The sequence below is a fragment of the Octopus bimaculoides genome, chromosome 13 (assembly GCF_046866305.1).
Source record: "Octopus bimaculoides isolate indiv1 chromosome 13, ASM4686630v1, whole genome shotgun sequence".
Taxonomy (NCBI): domain Eukaryota; kingdom Metazoa; phylum Mollusca; class Cephalopoda; order Octopoda; family Octopodidae; genus Octopus; species Octopus bimaculoides.
This window is the reverse complement of record NC_142940.1, coordinates 35,671,472-35,696,471: the sequence shown is the minus strand read 5'-3', so window position 1 is coordinate 35,696,471 and position 25,000 is coordinate 35,671,472. Positions and strand designations below refer to the sequence as shown.

General features: G+C 33.5%; 1 protein-coding gene across 2 annotated transcripts in view; it reads left to right on the top strand.

Moving 5' to 3' along the window:
• LOC106880606 (glutamate receptor ionotropic, NMDA 3A) overlaps positions 1 to 25,000 on the top strand; it is an 851,602-nt gene that overhangs the window by 553,422 nt on the left and 273,180 nt on the right. For both annotated transcript variants that reach the window (XM_052972427.2, XM_052972428.2), the window contains exon 4: positions 9,752 to 10,793. In XM_052972427.2, coding sequence (XP_052828387.1) covers positions 9,752 to 10,793 — 1,042 coding nt within the window. The remainder of the gene's footprint in view (positions 1 to 9,751; positions 10,794 to 25,000) is intronic.

The window sequence follows — 25,000 nt, the reverse complement described above, 5'->3', positions numbered from 1 at the left end:
CCTTCATACCCCATGTTACATCACAATATTAGAGAAGAAACTTGTGAAATTATATGCATTGTAATCTCCGTTACTGTTCTTCCTATTTTCCTCAAGTTACCATTGATAGAGTTATGACGGAGTAGACCTCTAACTGTGAATCAAACTCTACGCTATATGATAGGTTCTTTGATTTTTTACGACAACAAAAACGACACTTCAAGGAGAATTGGTTGTTAATACTAAATGTTCTGTGATCTCGTAACGGTACCCTCTTTACAAAGGGTCAGGAGGTAATGTAAACATTGGTGATGATCAGTTTATAAATATAACTAAATATTTCATTGGTTGATTATATTTATTATCTCACATGAAAAATATGATTGATACACTCTTTTATTTGTTTTGGTCATTTGACTGGAGCACCGCCTTAAACGGTTTTAGTCGAAGAAATTGACCCCAGGACTTATTTTCTTTTGCCGAACCGCTATATTATGGGGACGTAAACACATCAACACCGGTTGTCAAGCGGTGATAGAGGACAAACAGCGACACAAAGACGCGCGCGCGCACACACACACATACACACACAAACACACACACACACACACACACACACACACATATATATATATATATATATATACGACGTGCTTCTTTCAGTTTCCGCCTCAGAGACCTTGGTCGGCCCGAAGTTATAATGGAAGACACTTGCTCAAGGTGCCATGCAGTGTGACTGAACCCGGAACCTTGTGGTTGGCGAGCAAGCTTCTTGCCACGCAACCACGCCTGCACTTGCAGATAGAAACGCCTAAAAATAGTGGTGGTAGTGGCTGTAGTTTATCCCTGTGGCTGTCTTGATCAAGTGAACCTAGCCTCAAAGATATTCCAGCCAACCGTTACAGCATGAAGATCATTTTCATAGAGGCTTCTTCGTTAGTTCCAATATTATGATTAGTTGGGCAGCAGTGTGCATCTTGTTATTATATTATTTTCGTTGTTGTGATGGTGGTGTTAGGAAAATGTCTTGTTGCTTAGTTCCTCTTGTATTTGAAATGTTTTATTCGAAATAATTATCATATGGATATTTTTCGGATAATGATGTTATATACATGCATGCATACATACATACATACATACATATGCATATATATATACATAAACATATTTACATGTATATATGCATATATATATATATACATATATATATACATATATATATATACATACATATATATTAAGATACGTGTGAGCATGCATGTATATATACATATATACACATATATATGTACGTGTACGTATATATACATATACATACACATACATATGTATGTGTGTATATACACCATATACATATGATACACACACACACACGCTAGCGTACAGGTATGCATATATTCCGTTAATTAATGACGTAATTGGTTTTGAAAGTTCTATTTTTAGTCGACGGATGCTATGTTAAGAGAAACATTGAATATCTTGTAGTTATATTTAGGACCTACCAATCAATGTGAACGTAATTGAGTTATCTTAACTGGTTTTCTCTTTTTAACGTTCCTGATACTTTTTTTATAGCATTGCAGATGTTTCTCTATATTATTACTGCAGTTGAGTAAACTAGAATTCGTAATAGTTCTTTTTTGATCATTCAATATCATGGTTAATTTAAGAATGATGCAGATATACAAGATAGGAGAGCTCCTGACAAAATAAAATTAGAAGTATTTAATGTTGAAATGTCTAAGTTCCTAACTGAAATATCGTTAAAGAGTTTTTATTTTATTTCGTCTTCATCCTTCGAGATGGACAATTTATTTACCAATAACACAACTCAGCCCTTCAATATCGTTTCGAACCAACGAAATAACATCTATAGAGTGGTGCTACTACCAAAGTAACCAAGTCGCTCTTAAATTACAACCTACATGGTTTATTTTAATAAAGAAAAGCGATGAGATAATCGCGGTTGTAAAATGTTTGTGTGTAGAACACGAACAGGTCAAATCACAAAATAAACGAAAATAACAAAAATTACATTTTCTACCATAGGCATAATGCCAGTGTTTTGGGGATGGGTTTCGCCGATAAACCAACTTTAGTAAATGACTGGTACGGTGTTCTACGAAATCTTGAGAGGATGAAAGAAAGGTTGAGTGTGGTGGGATTTATACTCGGAATGCAAATAGCCTGAACACAAAGAGACAGATCACCATTCAATCAGTGCCCTTCAGTACTTAACCGTATACCTTGATAAAGAAAGGAATAATATATGTAGCTGCCCGGCTGAAATGAATGAAAGAATAAAAGAATATATATGTATGTATGTATATATATATATGTATATATATATATTTATATATATATATATATATATATATATATATATATATATATATATATATTGTTTTAAACGTTTTGTAATGTTCCAAGGTTTCATTTATTTTATGTCTTCTATAATTGCAGAGGTAGTTTTGTATATTTTCAAGAACCTTAGTAATATTTCCACCATTAGTCATATATTTATGTTTTAATGGGCCATAATAAAGCTATTTCTCGTTTTTGTGGTGAAAATTCATATTTCATTTATACTATTTGTAATCAAGAGAGTTATTGTTATTGTCATAAAAAATTTCTTCATTTCGAATGGAATCAACGTTGGCAAAAACATCAATAACTTCAAACAAAATACTGATTTCAAAACATTGGAGCAAAGACACTTTTTGCAGGAGCGTGTATTCGATTAAAGCGATCCCATCACTTAAGTGGTACTTTATTTTAACGGTATTAGAATGACGAAATTCAAAAATGATCGCGCCAGGATTCGAACTCATTCGGCAAATGACTATACCCAAATACAGCAAGACATTGTAACCATCATTCTACTTATTCTACTTAACTGTTGCTAATTCAAACAAAATATTGATTTCTCTTTTCATCACATGCCTTTCATCACTCAAGAATATTCTACCTCATGTAAAAGCCTCGCGTCTATTTCGACATTACTCACTACGTGTTTCTATATGTTCCTTGTTTTATTAAAACCTATGTCTGCATTGTAGACATAGAAACATGGCAAAAATTGCTATTTCTCCGTACTTTGGCGAAATGAATAGCTTTAATAGATTTTTGACCCTTGTTGGGGTTCAAAAAATCCCAGAGGAACAAGCAGTCAGTCTGTTTAAATACACATAAAAATGTACTAGCTCCAGAAACTTGAAATCACTAATTTCTATACTATAAGTGTTTAACACTTTATTTAATATTAGAGGTCTGTCAAAGGATAACCTAGCCCACGCAACAACGATATATTATACTTTATGAAATAAACATTCGTAGGTACATACATGCGTACACCCATGCGTTTGTATACATACACATACCTATATGTATGTGTGTGTGTGTGTGTGTGTGTGTGTATAAAATTTAGTGATGCTCTTCTCAGAATTTTTTCTTTTATTTCAATAATACTCTTATCAATTATTGGATTTTCTTTATTCTATTAATTCCACTTTCAACAAAAACACGTTTGATAGCGAAATGTTGCGTTGCATTAAATCGATCAAATATGTTTTGGTAAATATTTAAAATATTATGAAGGCTTTTTGCCTCGTGGTTAGAGTGTTAAAATAATGATCATTGTGTTATGGGTTAGATTGCTGGACAGGGTAGCGCGTTGTATCTTTGAGCAAATCACTTTATTTCACGTTGCTTTGTAGTTACTTATCTGAAAATGTGTCCAAGCCAAGAGTTAGAATAGCTCTCTCTTTTCCGCCAGGTCTCACATACTGGATGTGTTACTAGGCCAAAAAGTGGATTAAACGAGAGGCTTTTTATATCTACCCCTAAATATATAGGCTAAAAAAAACTATTACCAGACGGAATGTACATATTACCAAATCGTACATGATTGTGATTAGTAACAGCTATGAAATTTAAAAAAATAATTTTATTGGACCCTAAAAGCTGACTGACAAATAGAACCGAATGAATCGAAATATTATAGGATAGCTATTCTACTCATATATAGAGGCTTATTATAGTTGATTCTATTATATATTATTTTGTGTATGGTTAATTATTTATCGAACCATTTCAGGCGTCTTTTTTTAAATTCTTATTCTGATCTTCTATAATAATGACGAGCTACTGGGAACATTGTTTCTTTCAGCATTCATTAATATTCACAAAGCGTTCGTTCCTCATTGAGCTCACTTAAAACGCTTTGAAGCTATTTTTGTTTTTATAGTATTATTACTTTTTGTCTTTCTTGTACTTTACGACAAACAATTATATCTATTATTTTCAAAAGTGCCACTTGCATTACAAAGAATGATTAAACATTTATGACATTCCCTACAACGAGGAAATAACTAGTCATTCATTTGAAACAGTGTGCATAGTGTGTATTACAATAAATTTTATATGAATTTTTTATTGACCAGACGTTCGATCAATGCACTTAGACTGAATAAGACATTTTAAGCTGTGCTGGCGTTATATTAGAAAGACGTTTATGAAACTGGATGCAGCTGATGTCTTTCATCGTTAACTGGGTTTTTTTTTATATTGAAATTATCGACATTTTTGCTCAGAACTATTCTAATCACCATAAGAATAAAAGTGTTATTCAATTATACAGTAAAAGATATGGAAATAGGTAGTCATTCCATAATACGTCAGTCTACTACAATGTATTTGTTGGAACCAGCCTACTGAAACACTGTCGATTATTAAGCTTCTTCATTTTTCGTCTCCTTCATTCGTGAAGCATTCAAATGATCCTTTATTAATATTTCTATTCCCAAAGAAATAGCGAATCGTAATATCTTCTATAATTTACATACTTTGTTCGACATACTTTAAAATAGGATCTTTCTAAACATTCTGATAGCTCGTGAGCATCGAAAACTCTTTATTATATTTTTATAATCACGTGATGTTGATGTTTTTGCTGTTTGGATCCAAGATCATCCATAAATTAAGCAGATCAGTCAGCAAATCCCTTCACGCCATTAACATCCTCGGGAATATCGCGACTCGGACTATATTATCTAATATTCCCACCATTCTTTCGAGATGAAAGTATGTAATATGAGGGAGATTTAAATTACATTTTGAGTGGCCGCCAATACCTCCCCTTTCCTCATTGTTTTATCACCATCATTAAGTTTCCCCTCCTCATTGTTTTATCACCATCATTAAGTTTCCCCTCCTCATTGTTTTATCACCATCATTAAGTTTCCCCTCCTCATTGTTTTATCACCATCATTAAGTTCCTTTAACTCGTGCAGTCAGTCGTTGCCAAACTTGACACTATAGCAGTCAGCCGTCGCCACTGGTAATGTTCACTGCCATGCCTAGCAGTGTCGCGGGGTTGTGACTTGTCCAGTCCTTAATGTCAGACCTGGATTTTCTATATAGCTCTCCTTTGCCCTCACTCAACTCTGCCCTGAAGAATGATTTTGGACTGGAAGTTGTGACGAGATACATGACCGTACTAGGCAAGCTTTCATTTTTTGCCTGTGAAACGATCAGTTCCTGTCTGCGAGCGTATTTGTTGACTTGCTGCCTGACAAAGCTGTACGCTTTGTTTTCTACGTACGGGATGAGTAGCAGCCTTGTGAATCACTTGTACTCATACGCCTGGTTTCTTCGTTACATGTCAGCTGTAAGAGTCCACCTCTCACACTATACGTAAGAATTGAAGTCATCAAGGACTTGTATACATTGAGTATCGTTGTAAAACTAGTGGAGTTGCTTTTCTATATGGTATTCAGATTCGCCATGGTAGCAGAGGCCAAACTGAGTCTTGCTGTTATCCCATTTTGAGGTTCGATTTATACCCGATATTTATTTCACCACCACCTTAGATGACATAACGGATTCTGATTTATTGAAATTATAGAAGTAATTATTCAGTAACTTTTCTAATAACAAATATATAAAATGTTAACGTTTCCAAACAGACCCTAAATTGAGGTCTCAAGTATATCATATAATCTACGAGCCAAAAATTTGTGTATTGTTTCATTGTCAAATTTTCCTAAAGGCTTGAAGAGATGACTAATGTATTAGAGAAATCTGATGAAAACAGAATAAAAGTAATAAATAGAGTCCATAAGTAGGTGTCTTTGGAGATTTTACGTTTGTTATGTTTGTAAATTCATTGTGGTTTTTATTATTCAGCCGGTACATAAAGCATTTAAGTATCTAAGCGTTGATTAAAACTTAGTCTTGCATCAGAGTGTAATCCTTCGTCTTGTTTTGTTTACAGAAGAAGAGTAATGCTTAGGGTTCAATCCATTGGTCTTAAACTGCCGACTGAGATGACCGAAGGAAAGAATTTCGATAAATACCAAGCTTTAATTATTGAACGTTATGGATCCAACTTAATGAAAATCAAAATCCACATTGCACTTCTGTCGATGACTTAACTAATGGTTATGTATCTCAATCGCCTTACAACACTAGCTGCTTTTATGTTTATGTAGCAATTTAGACATCTAATTCAATTTCACAATCGCAAAACCTGGCAGTTTTATTTCGTCTATCAATTAGGTTTTCGCTGATGTTATCAACATATAACGTTCAGCATTTTCTGAAAATTCCTATATCAGATACTTTAATCGTTACAGTTTCTGAAATCCTATATTTTTGATATACCGTTTTATTATTAATGTACGTCTTTATCATCTCCGGTGTTCAGCTGATATCCCACATGTTTGACAACATTTGTTTGATTTCACTAATAACTACTTCAGGCAACCTCTTCGGCTGGCTCTCAAATATATGTTTAATATGTTTCTGCTTGATTAAAACTTCAGAATCATTTTTAATATTACGCTATTAACAATATTATGTAATTTATGATAAAAAAAAACCTTCAAGCTTTCACTTAATATCTAAATATAAGATGCTTCATAAAGATACGATGATATGTTTACAGATGTTCAGACATACTTACATAACTATATATGTATAGGTGCAAGTCTGTGCCTATATATATATATATATATATATATATATATATATATATATATATGTGTGTGTGTGTGTGTGTGTGTGTGTGTGTGTGTGTGTGTGTGTGTGTATATGTTTGTGTGTGTGTGTGTGTGCATATGTATATGCATATATACAAATATTTATATGTATGTATACATATATAGTGTTGTATTTCGTGATGGTCATTTTTTTGCCAAATGAACACACGCACTGCATATTTTTTCTTCACTCGTTTATTTATGTTCTTATTCTAACTCAAGTCCATCATCCAGAAATCTTTCGTCACACATCTGCGACCTCTTCAGCGACACCTTTCGTCTTCGTGTGTGTTCTTGCAGAACAGTAATTAACGAGTGAAGAACAAATATATAGTGCACGTGTTTATTTAGGCAAAAAAAAATGACTATCCCGAAACAGCAGGATTCTTGCAATACAAATGCATAAACGTGTGTGTGTGTGTGTATGTAACTATATATGGTTTTTATTTGAGTTTTATTTAAGTTGAGAATCGCTAACAAAGCAAAAAGTCTTTATGAGTTAAGAGATTTCGCGGCGGTTGTAAATATGTGGTTGAGTTGATGCGTTCGTTGAATTGTCGCTGCATACATCCAAATGTGTGCATCTGCTCACATAAATATCACCGATTATGTCTGTCTGTCTGTCTGTATGTATATATATATATGTATGTGTGTATGTATGTATGTATGTATGTATGTATGTATGTATGCTTGTATGTAATAGATAATAGCCACCTCAATCAATCTAGATCATCTCGAGATAATCGCCATTAGATCTATATATTCTAAGATGACTTTTAAGACCTACAATACTTTGAGCATTTGTAGCAGATAAGGTTCAAAATTACAATGGGGTTTATAACTTGTTTCTGGTTTAGTTATCTTATGCACTTTTATGTCCCTTTTCAAACCAAGACTCAACGCTGGCAATATCTTCCTTCACCAGAGTTCTCAATCTATTTTTTCAGTAGCTTTCTCTTCCTTGAATTGAACAGCCATTTGCAGTTTTACTAAGCTGTCATGTACCGTTTCTTTGGCGTATGTTATGGTCGCTCTCCAAATCGTAATATCCCATAAAATATCTGCTTCGACGGACATACATGTGATATGCATAGAAGATGTCCTGCCCATCGTATTTGATTTTGTACTAGATAGGACTCAGTAGATACAGAGCCAGATCCGTTGAAGTTTTTCAGGATCTGATCTCACATTTTCCTTGTTCTGAAGCATCAATTGTGGAATGTCTCAAGCATTTTTATATGTTTACTATGAGTAGTTTCAGAAGCTTGTCAGTATGCACGCTTTGTAAATGCTGATTTTTATGTGAACTATAATATTTCTCACAGACTTTATTAAACATCAAAGCTACCTGCGCTCTGGAATCCATGATAGACTCTTTAGAAATATAGTAATACAATTATTAATAGTCAGTAGAGTTATAATCTGCACATACACAAGAAAACCTTAATTATATCTATCTATCTATCTATCTATCTATCTATCTATCTATCTATCTATCTATCTATCTATCTAGGATAGATACGATACACACATACTCACTCACACACACACAGGCATACGCACACACACACACACACATACACACGTTCATATGTCCATACTCATATATATATATCTATATCTATATATCTATCTATATATATATGTTTATAGGCGCATGCATGTATATATATCTATACATATGCATATATATGTGTGTGTGTGTGTGCATATATACTTAAATTAGAGTTTAGGTATTTAGCGGTTCTGTTAAATAGCCGAAAAACTAGTACTAGATTATTAAGAAGTAAGCATTGGGTCGGTTCTTTTCTTCAAAAGGAGAAGCCCCAAAGTTCATTCACTGAAACAATAAAATGAAAAATACACACACACACACACACATACACACACACACACACACACACACACACACACACACACACATATATATATATATATATATATATATATATATACATATATATACATTTACATATATGCATGTACGTATATATATATATGGGGTGTTGTTACTCCGCATTAAATCAAAGTCTCACGTCGAAGGCTTGATAATTATTGAGATTTCTTTCGGTATGAAAAAAATGGTACACTTGTAAACGGACAAATAATGAATGTTAGTCCACCAATACGATGTTGAGCACTCCTCATTGTTCCGTATTACCAGACACACACACATACGCACACAAAACACACATAGAGACGCGCGCGCGCACACTCACACACACATACATACACACACACTCGTATATATATATCGTGACAGACAGATGAATAGAAAGTATGTCATTTTTCAATGAACATGCAATTTTAGTCTCAGTTTGCAAAATAAAGATTGTCAGTTATCTCTCTAAGACACGTTACTTTACATTTCATATTAAAATACAAAAATAAAAAAATAAAAAAATAAAAACAAAATGCTTCGTTTTGCAAGTATAACAAATAAATTTATTAATGTATATATATCAAAAGCAATAATGCAATAAGGGAAGGCTTAGTTGATAGTGTCGACTGAATATTTGATTGGTGCTTTATTTTACCCAAAGAATGAAAAGCGAAGTTGACCTCGGCAGGATTTAAACTCAGAACGTAAAATGCAGTCGATGAGCTCACGGCTGGAGTAACAATTTTTGGCACGATTATGCTGTTTTGTTTGTTTTATTTTTCTAAAATTCCTTGTGTGATTCCGTGTTATTTTATGATAGTAATTCAGTTTTCATATTGTATTTTTACAGATCAATACTTAAAGCTTCCGGTGCCAGCCCATTCCTTGGACCATTATTTTTTGACAGTGATGGCCATATACAGATATCGAATTTTATAATCAAAAACCTAATACATGATGGAGAAAAAGTGACATGGAGAGAGATAGGCTATATTCGCAATGGTGATGTCAGGATTCGTGAGCCTATATGGCCCATTGATCATATTCTACCAACATCTGTGAACGGACGTACGCGTTATCGGATTGTTACGAACCCTGTTAAACCCTTTGTAATGGAAGAGGCTCCACATAAGGATTACAACGAATGCATGTCAGATACACCTTGTTTGAAACTATCCTCTAAGGATAAAGAACGGACTATAGAAGCTCTTCGAGACTTCGAAGCCGGTGTATTAAATCAGAGTAACCCTTGGGAAATACGTTGTTGTCGAGGGTTATCGATTGACTTATTAAATAAGTTGTCTATCGACTTAGATTTTGACTTTACATTATTTCTCGTTTTTGATAAATCCTATGGAGCCTACAGTAACGGATCGTGGAATGGTATGATTGAAGATCTCCTCGAGAGCACAGCACATATTGCCATGGCAGCCTTTAGCATCACCAAGTCACGTGTCAAAGCTATTGATTTTACGGATCCTTATTTTTTCTCAGGGTTTTCTATCCTAGTTGCTGATCGTGTTAGGGATCCACATATGCAAGCATTTTTGGAACCTTTTTCCATAGGTGTATGGTTTGCGATTTTTATCAGCGCCACAGTCACTGCCGTTGCTATGGCCTTGTTTGAGTGGAACAGTCCATTTGGACTAAATCCATGGGGACGAAAACGAAAGTCAAATTATACAATGGCTTCCGGATTAAACATGGTATATTCTGTATTATTTGGTCATACAGTCAGCACCAAATCCCCGAAAGCATGGCCAAGTAAAGTCATGCAAAATTTCTGGGCATTTGCTGCAATATTTATAATAGCAAGCTATACTGCCAATCTTGCTGCCTTCATAGCCGGGAAAAATAATGGAGTCGGATACAATGGAATCTATGACAGCAGAGTAAGTAATTCTCTATCTCTCTCTTACTTGAATAACACGTTTTTCAAACAATACCTACTTTGAAAAGATTGTGTTGAATTTATTTTAAATATATTTTTCAAATTCTTTCAGAAATTCTGAAAAGATACAATTAAAACAATTGTGATTGGTTTACATTGAACTATCATTAATAGGGAGACTTGAAATTACTAAAGAATAGATGTAATTACACATAAAACTATATCAGAAATACTCGCAAGAAATATTTCAGTTGTGTTTAATATGAATTTCGTATGTATTTTTAATTATCATCAACCTGTTATATAATTTTTACATTTAAAAGACGTTCTATAGATTATCAAGGTATATATATTTTAAGTCTAACTGGAATTATTTGAATAGAATATATTATTTTATAAAAAGAAATAATCTTCACTTCTAAAAGTTACTAACTATATATATATATATATATATATATATATATATATATATATATATATATATATATATATATATATATATATATATATATATATATATATATATATATATACTACAACCGTACAAACACGCACACATTCTTATATGCTTATATATATATATATAAACTATTTATCATTATAAATATACAGGGATTAGCAATTGAGTTGCTTCTCCAACATACTGAAAATTTAGAAATAGCAGTCAAAGAACTACTGATTCCAAACTACAAATTTTCTCTAAAATGGATGGCGATATTTATGGCACACATAGAACAAAAAACCGGAGGGAAAAGCGTAAACAAACCAAGCCTTTAGTTAATTGGATACGAATCGTTTCATGGTTAAATGGAAATTTCACTATTCCAATCTTCAGCCTCAATATTCTGATAAATTTGAAAGTGTCTCTAAAAAAATTCACGGTAATTTTTGGCCATGCGACACCAAAAATCAACGATAAGAAAGGCACTTACGAATTCATCGGCTAGCGAGTTCAGGCACCTCACCTCAAAGAAATCTATTCCATGTGCGTCACAAATAGTCCCGTATGAAAAAAAGTTCCGTGTCGAACTGGTTACGGTTTAGCCATCTAACTTAGAGATATCAAAATATAAAATAATTTTGTTCCATGTGTGCCATAAATATCGCCATCCATTTTAGAGAAAATTTGTAGTTTGGAATCAGTAGTTCTTTGACTGCTATTTCTAAATTTTCAGTATGTTGGAGAAGCAACTCAATTGCTAATCCCTGTATATTTATAATGATAAATAGTTTTACCGATAAAGGTTTTTTTCATACTGAACTACTTGGCAGAATTGTTAATTATTAATTATATTATTAATTGACGATTCTCTGCCCTTATTCTTGTATATTTTATATTTTGATATCTCTAAGTTAGATGGCTAAACCGTAACCAGTTCGACACGGAACTTTTTTTTCATACGGGACTATTTGTGACGCACATGGAATAGATTTCTTTGAGGTGAGGTGCCTGAACTCGCTAGCCGATGAATTCGTAAGTGCCTTTCTTATCGTTGATTTTTGGTGTCGCATGGCCAAAAATTACCGTCAATTTTTTTAGAGACACTTTCAAATTTATCAGAATATTGAGGCTGAAGATTGGAATAATGAAATTTCCATTCACTTAACCATGAAACGATTCGTATCCAATTAACTAAAGGCTTGGTTTGTTTACGCTTTTCCCTCCGGTTTTTTGTTCTATGTGTGCCATAAATATCGCCATCCATTTTAGAGAAAATTTGTAGTTTGGAATCAGTAGTTCTTTGACTGCTATTTCTAAATTTTCAGTATGTTGGAGAAGCAACTCAATTGCTAATCCCTGTATATTTATAATGATAAATAGTTTTACCGATAAAGGTTTTTTTCATACTGAACTACTTGGCAGAATTGTTAATTATTAATTCTATTATTAATTGACGATTCTCTGCCCTTATTCTTGTATATATATATATATATATATATATATATATATATATATATACTATATATGTGCAAGCGTACATACGTATATACACGCATATATATATGTACATATATATATATATATATATATATATATATATATATATATATATATATATATATATATATATAATATATATATATATATATATATATATATATATATATATATATATAAGGCTTGACATAAATAACTATAAGAAATATTGATGTAATGCTATCATAAAGAGAGTAGAAAATCATTCATGAATACTTCAGAAAATTTATTAAGAAAGTAACCCAATATATAACTTTATATCAATATTACTTATTATTGGAAAAATGAAAGGTTTCAAAATATTCACTCAGTTTGTGTCTGCAATGCTGTGGATATTTTGCAACATATTGATCCGTTTCCGCCTCAATTTAATTCAATTTACGTGATTCTTTGTGTTACCTTTGGCGCAAATGTTTTATTTTGAAGTAATATTTTAATTCTAATTTGTAGTTTTGTTGATATTTAACCCCAGATTAACCATGATGTAGTACATTGTGATCAGAGGCGTTCCACTTGTGACAAGCTGTCTATTATTTAAATAACATTACTTCATTTTTAAGACGTCAAGATCTCATTTGCAGGAAATTTAGTTGCTAATTTTACGAAGTCGAGTGACCACCGAAAGGGCACTTCATAAAAACGTGAACTGACAAATAGTTGTATAAAGCACTATTTTAATTAGTTGTTCAGAATTAAGATGTAGTTTGGACTTACTAGTTTTCTGCCGTTGTTTAACTCTGAGTTAGCCAAGACACAAGACAGGACAGACTTACGACCAACTGTCTATTGAACAAAATGATCTTTTCTTTCTATATTGCTATATTATAAAATGTGTCCTTCCGATTTTCAGGATCGTATGATGTGCATTAGGCATGATTTGGATGGCTTTGCTTGCAGGTCGAAGCTCCGACATTATTTGCTTGTTTATCTATACTTTGTATTGTTTACTACTGCGTAGAAATATATTGATTTCATTGTTTAAATACAATATGCTAGATATGCAATATTATATAAAGAAGACTGTTTTGGCGTTCATTCCTGTTTTCAGGATATTTGCGATGTCAGTAGGACGAAGTTGCTGCAGCTAGAAATAATTTATGGGTCACGGAATCAGCTCACTAGAACGTTATTGCCTAGCATGGATGGATAAACACTATGCGAAACATAAATAAATACTTCTCAGTATCATGTAAGAGCATATATTTCGACATCAAATACACAATCATATTATTGTCAAATTGTATTCTACTTTCATTTATTCAAACTGAAACATGATGAACGTGTGTAAGAATTGATTATTGCAACGAAACTGACATAATAAATTCTTAAAATATAAGACATTTGCTGTCACCCGAACATCTCTGTCTGTCTGTTATTCCATCAAAACTGTCTACTCTTGTATTCTATAAAGTAACGAAAAAATCGAAAACGTTCTATCAGTTGAGCTGAGCAACATTAGTCAATTCGGTTTTCACGATGTATTTTGGTGTACGATTCTTAGGTAGAGAGGTTATGATTGATTAGCTCAAGGTTTGCACTGATTGAACAGAGCTATCTTCAATGTTATCCTAGCTGTGACTATTCTGTGTTCTTTGTATTCATTATTTATCAAGATTATGTTATCAAACACATCATCTTGTTTGTTTAAGAACGTGGGATGTAATTCGAGAGAGATTAGGCTGTTATCTCCAGCAAATCGTGAGGGCAAGTAGATTTTCCCTCGTCGGTTCGTGTACATGCATGTTATATAAATTTTGTTTCAGTTTTAGGAAAACAACAAACGTTCGAATTAAGGTTCACGGCGAAAAAGCCTTAAATCGGTGACTAATGTATTTCTGAAATAAAAAGACAGACGATATAAAGACAATTCTACAAATATTTCTAACATAGGCACAACGTAGCAAATAACAAGGAAACTATATTCATTTATATTACGTGTGCTTATTTTATGTAACCCCCAGTAGATTTTGATTTTAAAAGTAAAGGGAAGGATAAGGAACATTGGCATATTTTGTCCTGTTCTCTATAACAATTCTGAAATCTACATAGCGGGCTATGCAATAATTGTTTGTATAAGCGCACAGTGGAGAAAGTACCCTTCCTTAAAAAGTACATCGCTGAATTACTCGTAGGCTTTAACATCTTTTGTGTGACAAAATAGTCCACACTTCACGATTCGTTAGTCAAGTCAACTCTATCACATATTTAATGATGTCAATGGCACGCAGCTTTTACTACACAGCTACAAACTTTCGAGCCAGTCTTACTGATGAGGCACCAGAAATTGCCGAAAGTGACATTTGTGTGCGTTGACTACAGCATTAGAGTAGTTTATTTCTAGCAATGCACGTGTTTCTAAGACCCAAATCACATTTAGAGATAATTATATATATATATACACACACACACACACACACACACACACACTATTCAATTTTTTTTCTCCGTGTTTTTCTCCTTGTCTCCGTATTCTTTCTGTTGAAGAGCGTAGCTCGAAACGTCAAAGACTTTCCGTATTCCCGAGCGTCATACTAATATATACTTTTGTTATTTACACCACCTGTCCTCGTCTGTTGTTATTTTTTGTATATTCTCCCATATATATATATATATATATATATATATATATATATATATATATATAAGCGCAGGAGTGGCTGTGTGGTAAGTAGCTTGCTTACTACATAAATGGTGACAGTTATGTAGTAAAACGCAAAAAATAAGCGAAACACAGGCGCGCAACTGAGTTGGATACAGAATTACTTCTGCCTTTATAGCGCATAAAGAAAACACTATTGTAGGTATGTATGCAGCATGTGTACTACAGCAGTACAATACGTAGTTTTGATACTGAAATGGGAAGGCAGGGGCTAATTATGACTACCTAATGTACAAAAAATAAAAGATATTTTGCATTTTATGCATAGTAATCAGATTAACCTTCATTTATTGAATTTGGTGCATATTTCGCCACAAAAGAAAATTGTTACCATTGATCTATTTTATTCAGAGTAGGCACTATCTATCTTTCCTACCCAGGCGGCACGTCATTGATATATACACATATACGCATATAAACATACACACGTACATATATACATACTCATATATACACATGCATACATATATACAAACATACACATACATATACATATATATATGTGTGTATGTATATATATGTCTGTGTATGTGTACGTATATGTATGCACATGCACATACATATGTGTGTGTGATTATATGTGTATGTATATGTAAGTGTATGTATGCATATATAAGTGCATGTATGCTTGTATGGAGGTTTGACTGTTTAAATGTGGTGCAGATATATGTGTGTATGTATGTATATGTATGTATGTGTATATATATGTGTATAAATATATGTATATGTATGTGTATGTATATATGTATATGTATGTATGGTAAGCGTGTGTGTGTATATATGTGTATCTACATATGTACAGATGTATGTATGTATATATGTATGTATTTATATGTGCAGATGTATGTATGCATATGTATGTATATATATATATATATATATGTGTGTGTGTGTGTAACTATGCGTATGTGAGTATGTGTATGTATATGTCTATGTGTATATATGTATATATATGTGCATATATGTATATATATGTGCATATATGTATGTATATGTGTGTGTGTGTACATATATGTACGACGTACCACCTGTGGGAACAGAATAGGTGACCTCACCACACGGGTCACCTTTTGAGAAAAACACAACAATACTCACTATTCCTAAATATTCTATTTCCTTATTCTTGGTAGGCTTAAATCTCTCCCCGACTGTTCTAAATCACTATTAATTTAATTTATTATTTTATTTTTTATTTTATTTTTATTTAGGTATTTATTTTTTTCTTGGTTTCATTTACGTTTTTCCTCTTCTTCCTCTTCTCCTTCGCCTTCTTTCTTCCTACCTATTGTTGTGCTTCTTCTTCTTCTTCTTCTTCTTCTTCTTCTTCTTCTTCTTCTTCTTCTTCTTCTTCTTCTTCTTCTTCACACATGCGTTTGTATTCTTTATATATATATATATATATATATATATATATATATATATATATATATATATATATATATATATATATATTATTAAAAAATTTTTTTTTGGCTTTTTCAAATATTTCTTTTATATTTCTTTTTATGTTCTTTTCTCTTTCCTGTGAATATGTTTTTGTATGTATACTTGTAAGAAAGAAATCTTTTTGCTATTTAAGCAAGCAGTAAAGCATACATTTTACGGTTTGAAAACGACTACTTGAAGCTCGAAAGTCATGTCAGAAAAAACTCACTATAAAAATTATTATTAAGATTAAAATAAAAATTGTCTTCTAAAAAAGACATCTCTCCTTATTATATATATATATATATATATATGTATATATATATATATATATATATATATATATATATATATATATATATATATATATATATAAATACACTCATACACACGCACACATATTTGTATAATGTATGCGTGTGTATGACAGAGGATTTTGTTTCGTGTCATAAACACACTAATATTAATACGTCTGAAATATGGTGAAGTAATATACGTGTGATACAAAAAATATCACATGTAGTGATTTTAACAGAATTCCAACAGTGTCTTAACGGCCATTTATGTAATTTCATTTCACTTCACTTATGTATCTTAATATATCTGTAGTTTCCGTCCTGTAGGGTAGTTTTCTTTTTCTGTAGTTTTCTTTTTTACACATGAAGCTGATATTGTATTCTAACAAACTGTAAACAAATGTCATTTTCTTTCTGTCTACGGTGAGAAAAAAGTTATTACTTCACTAGTTTCGCTTTTCGTTTCATTTATATCTGAAATACTAAAACATTTGATCTGCCTGTGTATTATAATTTTATTAATTGAAATATACATGAATGATAGGCTCCAAAATTTTAATCTGATACACACACACACACACACATACACACACACACACACATATTGTAAATTATGAAGAAGAACATTATGATATTTGTCGGGATTAAAGGATTTGAGATTTCTTGGGTTGATATACAATTGGGATGAAATATAGAATTTCGTTTTATCTTCTGTGCTAAGTATGTAATTAATTGATAATACATATGGCTTATTTATATTTTTAAATGTATTCCTAGCTCGATTGTTGCCCACAGGTCAGTCCTGACTAGGCAAACATCTTTACTTCTATTCTGTAAAAATTTCCAATGTCGTCTTTCTGTCAAACTCTTTACTTCTTAAGGTGAATCAGTCGAGCCACCCATCTTCCTGCTGATGTTGATCCTTTTACTGCTGCTGTCTCCTCAAATAAAAAGTGTGTCGACTTTAATAGTTAACCACGAATGTCTGTTTTATGGAATTGCATTCTTTGCATTTTCTTGATAAAAACAATGTTAATTCTTTTATATCTTACGTTGATCGTTTTATGAATCTCACAGCAGCCTCTCATTACATTTCATTTTCTTTCCTTTTGTACCTCCCAATATACTAAGTGGTTGCTTCAGACCTGTTTTGTTACTCGTTGCTTTCTTAATGTTGGGACTGATTTCCATAAATAAATGAATAAATAAATGAAAATTAAAAACAAAAAAATAAAAATATACATATGATCAACTCTATTCCATCTTTCATGCTGTTGTAGTTTGTATATCAAGGAGTACATCGACCAATATATCTTTCTTTTCTCGAAGAGTGATAGTATGTTATTTGAAGTCAAATTGTTGCTATTTCTAGCGGGTGTTTTCGATAGGAAGAAGTGATATTTAGGAAGCTATTAGTGTATAATATTGGATATAATAAAGATCCGATCGATAATTTGGAATCTTTTCTATTGTCTCTAGTTTTACCTCAAGGCTACTTTCATTTATATCGTCGAGATAGAAATTGTTAATGGTCGCCTGTTATCTCAATTTGTCTCAGTTCAAGGCTTTCTGCCAACTTAAATAAACATTTCAAACTGGCAACAGTAATTCCTTTTCACAACAACCAAAACAGAAGTAGCAACAATTTTTGTTAATTTGGTCTTCAATAGTATAATTTAGGTAGATCGAATAAATATTTCGATAAGATTTATGGAAGTATATGTTGAATATGGATTAATCATCAGCTTTTACAGTTGTTCTTCCAATAAATAACAAGCATTATATTTATAATTACTTTTTAAGGATTTCTTTCCCGATAGTTCAGTATTCAATTATCGATGTGAAACCAATCATTGGTTTCTCTGCATGCCAGCACATCGAACTTCTCCCGCAGTAAGTAAATAATGATTCGAAAGCAAAGAAGCAAACGGCGAAATAACTGTTTTAAAATATGTACGAGGGTGGGCTGAAAAGTTCATAGGAAGATTATAAAGGAGTGATGCTAGAACAGTGAAGTCTTGGATGCATTTATTTCAACTGACATCTGACTGTTTTCAAAAGTAACTAGTAGGAATTAGTAGAATCGACAAAATTTGGCATCGTGGTGTTATCAAGTACCTGCAAAAAGGAGTGTAGCCCTCAGTGACATTCATGATGACTTGGCTACTACATTAGAGGATGACCCTCCAGCGTTGTCAGCAATGCAAAAATGGGTAGTTGAGTTTAGAAGTGGGAGGGAGAATTTTGGAGATGATCCAAGGTCTGGAGGTCCAGCAACTGCCACCACCGAGGAAAACCTTGATCTTGTTCTCCACATAATGATGGAATACAGACGAGAATTGGCTAGAAATCACATAGTCAAAGCTATTAGCATACTCCGTTAGAAACTTGAGAATATTCTGCACAATAGACTTGGTATGACAAAGTTTTCTACTCCGTGAGTGCCACGTCTTCTGAGGCCTGATCAAGAGTGTACCAGTCTGATCACATCAAGGGAAAATCTGACTTTATTTGAGGCAAATTCAGCTTGTTTCCTTGAACAGTTCCTATCCCAGATGAGTGTTAGGGTCATTACTTTGAGCCAGAGAAAAAAGATAATCCATGAACTTGAAACCTTACCTGCTCCAAAGAGCGTCTTATCTGTAGAAAGGTTGGTGACCTCTGTTTGTTTGGATGTAAAAGGCATGGTTTATTGATTATGTTCAAAAGGGACACCACATCAATAAAGAATACTATGCCGACTTGCTGAGGCACTTACGAAAGGTTATCGAAAACAAGCACCTAGGAAAACTGACGAAAGAAGTCTTATCTCATCAGGACAATGCCCCAACACACAAGCCCTTGGTTTCAATACTGCTATGCTTGACTGTAGCTTTGAACTGATTGACAACTCTCTCTATTCTCCTCATTTGGTCTCATCTGTTTATCATTTGTTCTCCAACATGAAAAAGCACTTGGCTGGGAATCAGTGTCACAATGATGATGGCATCATATCTGTTGTTGATGACATTTTTGGCCAACAGAATGAAAGCTTCTAACATCGATGGAAGAAGTGTGCGGAGAGCAAGAGGGGACTATATTGGAAAACAAGCCACATTTGGTCACATTCATAAGAGTATCTCTATCAGCCTATAAACATTTCTACCGACATTTGTGGCTCTTTTATTCTCTGTCCTGAGATCAAATCATATCCAGCTTAACTATATTTTAAGTAATTCAGAAAAAAAACATATCTACTTCTAAGAAAACATGGTTTAGTTACGGTTGACTTCACGCACTTTCTGGTAAACCTTGTGGAAATAATATTCTAAAATTCTAATATTTCTGACTTCAACAAAAGAATCTAGAACAATAATTGAACTATGACAATAAATGCAACCAATATATATATAAATATATATATATATATATTTGTTTTGCAAGATTTTTGATGTGAAATCGTGTGTTGAAACAGATGTTGTTGTACTTGGGGATGGTCATATTGCCAGTTTAGCCAATAAAAACACACGCACTGTATATTTGGTGTTAATTTGCTTCAGCTTTATATTACATTAATCTTAATCTTATTTCGGCCAGAGTTCTGGGTCGCACATGCAGGAGACATTTCGCATTACTCTCACGAGGTCTGCCATCAATATGTTGAATTTGGCATTGTCCGCAATAGCCGAGTTCCGGTGGATCAGGTATTTGGAGGCCATAGGTTTTGTATAGTGTGAATGGAGGATTCTGGTTTTATTGTTCTTAGTTTCTAGCCAGAGTTCAGTATCTAATACAGGTAATCTATGGTTAGGGTGTTTAGTAGGGTAGTCTATCGTAACTTTAATACTCTGGTGGATGGAGTTAGCTATTTGCTGGATGCTCTCCATAGTCTTAGTTTCTATATCTATTTCAGGGGTACTCTCTTGTGGGGGTGTCTTTACCACTAAGTTGATATCATCGACATATCGAGAGTACATATTCACGAGTATGGAGTTCTGTGTCAGGCGTTCCTTAAGCCTTCTGTCCCACCATACCATGAAGAGATTGGCCACATCACCGGCGATACTAACACCGATGGCTGCCCCCTCGTCCTGGGCGTATAATTTGTTGTTAAATTTAAAGGTGTGGCCTTTTAGGGTGACCTTTATACTAGCTCCTAGTGCATGTGCGATTATTTTCTTTACCTGGTGGATATTAGTGGGGGTCCGTATGGCTCTAGTCCATCCACTCCATCTCTCTATAGGGGTCTTCCTAGTCATAGAGGTAATTGTGGGTGGTCTACCTCTTAGACGTCTACTAGGGCAGAAATCTCTAAGGTCGTATCTATCTATATATACATCGTCATATGTCAATCTAAGTAGGAGGCCCAGTTCTTCTGTGTTGACTTTTTGGAACTCTACTTCGCTCAGAATTAAAGAGACATATACAACATTTCGTCCACCGCATGCAGTTCTCAGGTTACAGCCATAAAGAAAGGATCAGGGTATACAAAGGAGCTATGAAGAAGTTTGAAACAATCAAACGCAACGATAGGAATGGGATTTGCCCACTCTATAGGAGCAAATCATGGAACACCATAGAAAGGACTAAGAAGAAAACAGGGAAGGCAAGCTCATGGTACGATAGCCACAAGTACCAGAGCGTCATGTTCGTCGACACCACCCCTAGAGGCGAACTGGCGTACCGCTTTAGAAGGGCCCTAGACAAACTTAAGCTAAGAATTAAGGTTGTTGAAAGGCCAGGCAACCCTATTAAAATCCCTTATCAGTAGAACATACCATTTCAGTAGAACCCCCTGCACTGATAGGAACTGTATCGTATGTAGATTTAGCCCACAAACGAACTGCAAAACCAGAAATGTGGTCTATAGTATAAGATGTACAGAGGGACGATGCAGAAATAAGACAATGACATATGTAGGCGAAATAGCAAGGAGCATAGGGGAGCGGGCAAACGAACATTGGAGGGAACTTAAGGAAGGGAAGAACTCATCAGTTCTGTACCAGCACGCTGAGCAAGAACATAGAGGCTCAATCAACAACATAGAAATTAAAATCTTATCTACACATAGCAGTGATGCAGCACTTAGACAACTTACTGAAGCTACACACATAATAGAAGAGAAACCTAGCCTGAATAGGAAACTAGAATGGAACACTAACACACACCACTAACAAACCACAAACCACAGCATGTGACAACATGTTACCCATAAACCAATAATAATATGAACAAAGTATAATACAATACATAGATAAACAAATGGAATTAAATACTACATACGTTAACAAAATTTAATTAAACACAAAAAAACACACACACATGAACAAATAAATAAATAAAAACAAATACAAACGAACACGTATTAACAGAGAATATAGGTGATACAGACACTCCCCATACACACATGCACTTACAAAAGACACAGACACATTGAAGGACACGCATGCGTAGACACATACAATAGGAATACAAAATACAAAATGGCTGATAGTTAGCAAGGTGAGACACACATAAGAAAGAAGGAAACAAAGGACCACTGATGAGGTCACAGAAGTGTGACGAAAGAACTCTGGCCGAAATAAGATTAAGATTAATGTAATATAAAGCTGAAGCAAATTAACACCAAATATACAGTGCGTGTGTTTTTATTGGCTAAACTGGCAATATGACCATCCCCAAGTACAACAACATATATATATATATATATATATATATATATATATATATATGTATGTATATGTATATATGTATATATGTATATGTGTGTGTGTTTGCGTGTGTGTATGCGTGTACATATGTATGTGTCTTTAAATTTTAAATTTGTCTACTTGCTCCACGACAAACTGTTCTTTCTATTCATTTCTCTGTATTCAATCATTTATCATTCTATGAAGCCCACCGTTAAATCACAAACGAAATTCTTTTAGTCGGGATAATTTACTAAACATGCAATTTCCAATTACTAATTTTAATTTCCTGCACTTAAAGTTTAGCACCAACCAAAATGACTTCACTGAATCCTCTCATTTAGGCAGCGTTGTCTGAATGGAGGTTCCTCTTCATAATGATATTTACTGGCGGAAGCCACAAGATTGCTCGTCATGCGACAAATTGCATCTAAATCTCCCTGATATAGTAGCTTACTGCCTTAAAAACGGAGGGACACATTGCATAATGTGGACCTTGATACATAAAATCACAAAAGAGAATGTGCTGGTCATGGTTGTAACGTAGTTTGCCATATATTTGCACAGGACAGGTTTATTTAAACAACAGCAACAACTCCGAACAACGATGTTCTAGATATCCAACACTACCATTTGAATATAAATGCACCATTTAATCTATTGTGTACACAGATGCCGTATCATAGCCAATTAGACTTATCCAAGGTGTGGTTATTGGTAGTTAGAAACTGTTCCCAATCTATTGTGTTGCAGGTTCCATTGTCAATAAAGTGCATCTGTGTCTATAATCTCCAGAGGGCATAATTCTGAAACCAGTATTTACAGTGGAGTTTCAGATACCCACTACATACTAGTAAGGTAATTAGTATGTTATGCAAATTGTCACTGCAAAGACTTAAAACTAGAAAAAAGTACTATAAAGACGCATCAACATATATACAACGTTGATGCAAACTCTTGAAAATTCCGCTTTTTTATAAATATTCTAATTTTTATGTTGATGCGTAAATTTACGACTAAGTTATGTCTTCCATTTTATTTCACAGTTAAACTCGGTGAAAGTATAGCACTTAAACTTGTTGCATTAAGTTGAAATTTTCAATTATGTTTTCAATATGTTCGATAGATAAGATTTTTGAATGCGTTTGATGATAATACGGTGTAGATTTTGACAACTGATAGAAGACTCTCAATTAGGATGACCGGTGCTCATTCACACAGACAAACATACACATAGACAAAGGTACACAGACACACTCCTCTTTTAGACATCATTCACAAAAACAAGCTTTAAGTATATTTTTTTATACGAAAGGATCTAGCTAATAGTATTATTTACACATCAGCCAAACGCGAACCATCTACTGAGGGAGTAATTTCTATGTTTGTCCATCTGTAAAAATTAGAATTGAAAACTTCTTAAAAGGTAAAATATACGATATTTTGATATAGCCTTTGTGATTACATTATAAGTTATACCTTAAAATGTAGGTTTGTTATGGCCAGATTGATTTTAATCCTAAATATTCTCTATAATGACTGAGAAGGATTTCTTCACAAGAATCTTATACCGTCCTCTATGTCGTCGCCATCATCTTCATCATCGTTATTATTATTATTATTCTTTGATGCAAACTCACAGTTTTTTGTTTTGTTTTTTGGTGATAGAAAATGTCAGCTTCCACAGCCAACCGACTAAGTTGACATTTGTTTACTTGTCAATCTCCAAGAACCCTTTGAAGAATCCTTACAGTTCCAAGCAATGATGATTTTTATAGGTGTTCTACCTTTGCGTTTGTACCAATCATTTTGACCCATGATGGTGGTTCGGTGCTGATACTGCCAGGTGCACTAATTACAATTGGATTCACGCGTACTCTCCTCATTGACCACGACCTTCGTTTTTCCCACTTCAATGTGTCATAGTTGTTCAGTTTTTCTTCTTTCTCTTTGATCCTGTTGTCACCGGGATGTGCTATGTCGATTATCATGTATATTCATTCACATTTTTCCTACCACGACACTGTCCGATTTCCGATGTCTGGACAGGTGATCGCACTGAATCATTATATCACACAGGATTTTGCAATTTTCATTCTCGGTGACTCCCTCAGTGATTTTCTCATACCACGTCTTTGCTCTCTGTTGGCCGTGATTGGATCATTCTTTTCACATTGTCGT